General features: G+C 43.2%; 1 protein-coding gene across 1 annotated transcript; it reads left to right on the forward strand.

The window, feature by feature from the left end:
* The first annotated feature begins 453 nt into the window (after nucleotides 1-453).
* NMS (neuromedin S) lies at nucleotides 454-6717 on the forward strand. The gene is made up of 7 exons (XM_068395294.1): nucleotides 454-520; nucleotides 674-729; nucleotides 1129-1179; nucleotides 2272-2331; nucleotides 5169-5204; nucleotides 5644-5685; nucleotides 6679-6717. The coding sequence occupies exons 1-7, from the start codon at nucleotides 454-456 to the stop codon at nucleotides 6715-6717; spliced, it is 351 nt and encodes a 116-aa protein (XP_068251395.1).

Raw genomic sequence — 6717 nt, forward strand, 5'->3', positions numbered from 1 at the left:
CTGTGATTCACATCCCTTCTAATTAGAAGGCAAACTTTATTTCCCAAGCTGCCACGAGGAGAAATATTTTCCAAAGACTCAGTAAGCCCTATTACAAAACTGAATTTTCTGTTTAAAATGAAAACCTCACCAGCTCCGTCTCTTCCCCTTGCACAGCCTCTCCTTCCCTTCCCTGCCTCCCTCCTTTCGGTCCCCTCTTCTAGAAAAACAGCTTTGACCGAGGTTTCCAAAGGGCGGAGGTCGGGGTGTCTAGCGCAGGACCCCGGGAGCCTCCCGCGGGAGGGGTTTCTCGGTCACGGCGAGCCGAGCCGGGCCAGGACAGGGAAGCGGCGGGGGGCGGTGGCAGCGGCGGCAGCGGGGCCGCCCCGGCGCCCATTGGCTCGGCGGCGGCCCGGTCTCGGCGCGGCCCCATAAAGGCGGCCCGTCCGCCCGCCCGCCCGCCGCCGCCCAGCCATGCCCCCGCCCGCCCTGCCCTGGGTGCTCGCCGCCTGCTACCTCTGCGCGCTGCCGCGGGGCTCAGGTACGTCCCGCTTCCCCCCCCCAGCACGGGGAGCAACACAAGAGAACCCCCCCACCACTCCTTGGAAAGGGTCGTTTCCCCTCGGGGGGCGCCGTCAGGGCTGGGCTCCGCGGCATCTCGGCACAGCCGTGTCCCCCCTCCCTGTCCCCGCAGGGTTCCCCCAGCCTTTGTCGCGCTACAGGGACGGCGTGGAGCTGCCCAAAAGCCAGGTATGTCCGTCTGTGCCTGCCCCGCCGGCCCGTCTGAAAGCGATGCGCCGTGGAGGTGTAGGGTAGAGCCGGTCCCAGCCCGGGCTGGCCGAGGGAGGTGGGAAACGAGACTCGCCCGGGGCAGGGAAATGCGGTAGGAAATTGGCAATGGGCTGGAAATAACGTTATGAAATCGCTGGGGTGGGTGGTAAAGAGAGTAGAGGGACTGAACTGCTTCCCTGCCACGGGAGGCAGGTGGGACAGGCATGGGCAGGGGTGTGATGCACAGCTGTGTGCAGAACAGGATACCAGCAAAAGGCAGGTGGGCTAATAACCAGCCAGTCCTGGCTCCCCGAGCTAAAGTGCAGGTCCCAATGTATAAAAGCCCCACTGTTAATGTCTAATCTTTACTTTTTAAAGCAACTGGCACTGTGTTTCAGTCAGTGGATGGAACTGTCTAATCAACCCCAGGTAAATTGACTTTGGGAATCTGTTTCATCTGCTGAGACTCTCTTTCAGACATGCTAATTGCCCCAGGTAACCCTCAGCATCAATGGCTGCGGGTGGCAGAGCCTCCTCCAGAGAGCCAGCGGCTCTGGAGAGCAGAGCAAGTTTGCTGGTGTATGCGCTTACCTCTCTGCAGAGCTAACTCAGACTAGAGAAAAGAAAAAATGTGCTTTTCTTCACATCACAGTGGTAGCTAGCACTGAAGAAAGAAGCACTGGTCAGTGCTGTAGGAGTTAGGGGCAGGGTCCTGCCTGGTCCTGGCTCTGCAGTGGTGGGTGGATGGTGCTCAGTTGAGAGGGGCCGAGCTTGTTTCTGCTGTGGTGTCTTTTTCCCAGAGCTTGCAAACACCTTAGACTACTGAGTAACTTTGAAAGACCAGCTCCACAGCATTTGATACTGAGCCCAAGGGTCATTCTCATTTTCAAAGGGGAGAGAAAAATCTTTGTAGGATTAGCAGTTATCTGAAAATTTTCAGTGTTTTGTGCTGATTTTTTTTTTTTCTTTTGGAAATCTTTCCATTTTGTAAACCAAGACTGGTGGAAAACAGTTCCCAGAGCCAGTTGTTCAGGTGTCTTACATTTTACTTCCTTTGGAGCTGTAGTTATTTCTTGTCTAACATGATTGCGTGCATCAGCAAATCCTTGTCCTGTGGCAGTGAGTATGGGACAGTATATTTCAGTAGGTGGTTAAAGATTATAGTACTGATTGACTGAAATGCTTATGGACAAAATTGAGTGTAGATTAAATATGCCCAAACCTATTTGTAGAACACTTAGCATAGGAAAGTGTATTTTAAATACAAGAGGCTGATTTAGGTCTCCTTACAGCACAAGACTATATTGTAGTCATTAGTAGTATTGTCTGTATTCTCCTCATACCAAATGCTAGTTTTCCAGCTCACAATAGCTTCAGTAAGTCTTGCCCTGCTCTGAGTGGTTTTAGTGGAACCATGTTCAACTTACATTGTGCTGGGATCGGAATCAAGCCTGTTATCTGTCAAACCATGTATACCACATCCTCTAAGTAAAGGTATTACAGTATTGTTTGGTTTTGCAGATCTCAAGCACTGTTTTGGATCTTTGTTATTCCATATTCAACAGCATGCATACAAATGAGGTAAGCTGTAATTGCTTCTTTTACTTCAAAGCATCCCCCCACTCCTTAAACTTAAAAAGCAAGCCCTCCAAAACCAATGTCTTGACATTTCCCTCCAAACAATAATGTATAATATAATATAATCATGGTTTAGGAGATGTAGGAGAGTATATAAAAATTTTTTTCTTCTCCTTAGTACTTTGCATGTAATTCTTAACTCTATTAAATTATATATCAAATTGTGTTTTTTCACCAATCCAGAGCTCAAGAACCAAATCATCCACTTACAGGTTGAGTCAGTATTTTAACCTGACCCTCACTTTTGTATAATACAGGGTTAAATATGCTAAAAATGTATGCAATTTTGGATTAACAGCATACTTAAGATCATGCTGAACATGGAGGCATATGAGCTGCTTTACTGATTTTAATACTCTACTTGAGCTTGGGTTTTTTTTGTATTTCTGAGCCAGATCCAAAAGATTAAGTTGAGTTATTAAGTATAGCTCTTCCTCCTTGGTGCAGTCATACTAGGACCTAGCTCAATGTCAGTTCTGCTTTATATCACTTTTTATTGTCACCAGTTTATTAAGATGCTTTCCCATAAAATTCACTCAGCCCCTGGGTATGTTAAAAAGGCCAATTTACTTGTGGAGTTTGAGTCCTCTGTTTTTTTCAAATCACAAGTAGAGCCTCCAAGCCAATAATAAGAAGTATTTTGACATGTATTTCAATATCTCATCTTGCCAGTGTCTTTAGCTTATTATAACTCCAAGCATGCTTTCCTAAAGCAGCCATAAAACTCTACAATACAGAAGTTGATTGTACGAAAAATTCTAACATTTCAGTATTAAGTGTCTAATAAATGTTTTGAGTTCAGTATTGACTCCTATACTCCTGCAACTTAGCTAATGAGAGGACATCCAGAATCATCAGGAAACTTTGAATGAAGCCTTATTCCTGGTTACTATTTTAGTTACTAACTTTGCAAAAAATTCACCCTTTGTTATGTGTCGTCAAGATTGGGAGCTGGATCTCATACAATATCCTTTCAAGAAATATGACTAATATCAGTTACATATCTGCAATATGATTTCTCAGTGTGGTCTGATTAAGTGGTAGATGAAATCTAAATGTGAGATATGGAAAAAAGAGCTATGTAAAAAGTACAAATTTTTACCCAGCTGGTCAAATCTCTTATAACATGAAGTTGTACTTCCTCAGTCCACGAGGAGTCTTGAGAAGACACTGCAAACATGAGTCTATATGTAGTGCACCCAATGAAACAGTTACAAAATCCTACTGATTTCAGCTGGACTTTAGCTTTCTGCATGATGCCATATTTGTGGATTTTTAAAAAAACTTGATTCAGTCAGAGCTATAGATTATGTAGAGAAGGTAGACGGTGTTTCAAGAGAAGAAGTGATGCCTCAGCACTATGAAAGACAAAGTCAATGGCAATTTTAGCATTAGTGGGACCTGAACTCCATCTGGGGAACTTAAAAACTTTTAGGAGAGCTAACTGTCTATTTAGTTTCAATGTCTAATCTTTGGGTAAATCTTGCAGATGGCACTTTCAAAGGAATCAAAAAGAACTGTGTATCATAGAATGGTTTGGGTTGGAAGGAACCTTAAAGATCATCTAGAATATCTAAACCCAGCTATATTCTCACATCTGTGAGAATTTGAACTTTTGATCCTAAAGTCAAGCCAACACACTGTTTAGAAGCTCACTTTTTACTATGTTTCTTCTACATGTAAACTCTCATCTGTTATAAATTAGCTAGGATATTTGAAACTGCAGGCTAAGTCATGACTCAGTCTGTCTTTGGTATATAATAATCATCTTGAAACAAAACTAGTGTTCACAGTATCTCTTTGTTGTAGTCACCTCCTTTGCATCCTTCAAAGCACCTTGATCAAGCAAGCACTTTTTTCTTCCATAGTATTTCATAGCTCTGTCAGTTGATGTCAGTTGCTCTATAAATCATTGTCTTAAGGCTTGAACCAAGAATAGTTTAACAAAAGGAAATCCTCATCTCATACCCTGAATCCTGATTCCCTCCTTGCTTCTATAATTTGTCTTTTTAAATTCCTCCTCTCCAGTTTCCTATCCACATGCTTTTCCTGTGTTCTCCTCCCCTGTCTTCACATCCTTGCTCATTGTATGTGCTGGTTTTTCAAGCCCACCCCAGGTAACAAAACCCGTTCACTGATGTATCTGTGGCTGGGGCACACAGAGCTATCCCCAACTGGGATCATGCAGCCAGGCAGCCATGCCATGGGCAGGAGGGCTCCCAAACCAGATGTACCAGACTGCAGGTTTAGGGCTTTGTTAGACCCTGAGCTCAGTCTGCTCCCATGAAGACATGGGGAAGCTTCTGTTCCTTAATGTAAGGCTGAGTAGAAAAATGAGCAATTTCCTGAAGAATAAAGAGTGCAGGGGAAGGCTTAAAACCAGCAATCATGCCTGGGTTAAAACTGAGGGCAGTCTGAAAGGTGGGGAGCAGCCACATTTTAACAAGGTAAGAGCTATCAGTACAATTCAAGCCTGAGGAAGGGAGCTGCTGTGTTCATTCCACGTGCAGCTCTGCTTCTCCTCCCAGAGCACGGCTATGCTTTGCTGTACAGCAGGGGAAGCATGTTGAATGATGGTAGCGAATGGGGTAACATTGGTTAAGGCAAGATTTAAAATCAATATTTAAAAATATCTGTTTGCTGCTGTTCTTGTGTCTGTGATATGTGTAATATTCTCTCCCTTCTCACATGGAGTGGAGCAACCTCATCAGTGATGGAGGATTTCTGTAACAACCAAAGAAATGACAGCATCTTGATTAACTTACACTGTCCACTTGCAGGAGTCAGAGATTGCTGCTGCAAAGTTTACAAAGAAGGTATGTAAAGGTGAAGACAAGTGAGTAGTAATGGACAGGGAAGTATGGCCCTTTCCCTGTTTCTTTTGCTGCTTTTTTTTAAAGTCAGCTTGGCTTTTTTTCCATGGCTGGGAAGTGAGCTGTGCTGACCCTGCTTCTGCAAAGCAATCCACCATGTGTAGAGGTTTTATACATTTTTCTAAAGCCTGTGAATCTTTAATTATTTAGTATATTTACACTAGACAGAATGGATAGTTCTTGACAATGCCCTTTGGGTATTAATTTTTAATCAGCATTCCAGACGAATGGGCATTGGGGACTATCAACATCTTGTTACTTGCATGCTGCTGAAAAAGGCCCTGGATTATTGATATTCTGATGGAATGACACCAAAACTTGTCAACAGATCTATGGAACTGAGTTTAAAGTATTTTGTTATTGTTTGTGTTTTATTTTACAGGATAGCCATGGGACTCTGGGACGGCCTTTTTTCCTTTTCAGGGTATCTGAATCTCTTACTACTTAAAGATTCTGAATCAAAGAGAATGTTATATATCCATAGATGAGCAGCTGTTTCCCTTCAAAAATTCTTGCTGCACTTGTTTTGAGTAGAGGCCAAATGAAAGCTTAGGGAGCCATTTGCTTAAAAAGCTCTGGTTCAGCTAAAAGATGACAAGATAATGAGACTGGTGTAGTAATGGCTTAAACACTTTTTATTTGATGGGGTGGCTCTGCAAATGTGTTTGTCTTGAGCCAAATAATCCACAGATGGAAGTAGTACCTGGCTTGTATCTCTGAGAATGCCAAGGTGCACTGATGCTAAATTCACCAGATGATAGAGTGTGTGCATGAGCTGAATGTCCACTTGGTCTGAAAGGTCTGGCCAGTAAGTGATGGCACACTGCATAACAGGGTGAAAAGCCAAAGCAAAATTATGGACATCATAATTTCTCTCATGTTTTTTACCCATTGGCTTGCTGAACTATGGCACAGTCTAATGCAGAATATGCTGGTTTAGACATACTCTAATTAATACCAAAATAGTTTTTAGGAATATTTTCAAGACTTAAAAAAAAAAAAAAAAATAATTATAAAGTAGGTTGTAGCAGGTAACCAGAGTCCCAATTCGGTTGTCATTTGCATTTTAGCTCACTTCAAGTGTGTCCAGCCAGGTATTTTCAGTGCTGGCATTTGTATACTCTTTCTTAGGCATCTACATAGTATCTAAGTGAATTGGGACCAAGACCCTTAATGACAATAATTAAAGCCAGACTGTTTAACTCTTTGGACAGAAGCTGATTGAATATTTCTCAGGTTCTAAGGCAAAACCCACCCTGCACGGATCCCCTGGTATTTGACATGTTGGCCCTTTAAAGGGAGTCTTACTGCAGCCTTCTTATGTACTCTATCTGCATGATGGGAGATATGTTTTGGTGAGCTTACAAATCTGGCATCTAGTACTTTTGCACAACAATCTAATTACTATATTTTTCAGCCTCGAAATGGAAGAACTATCGAAGGCAGTGGTAAGTAG

Source organism: Nyctibius grandis, chromosome 2 (genome assembly GCF_013368605.1).
Source record: "Nyctibius grandis isolate bNycGra1 chromosome 2, bNycGra1.pri, whole genome shotgun sequence".
NCBI lineage: Eukaryota > Metazoa > Chordata > Aves > Nyctibiiformes > Nyctibiidae > Nyctibius > Nyctibius grandis.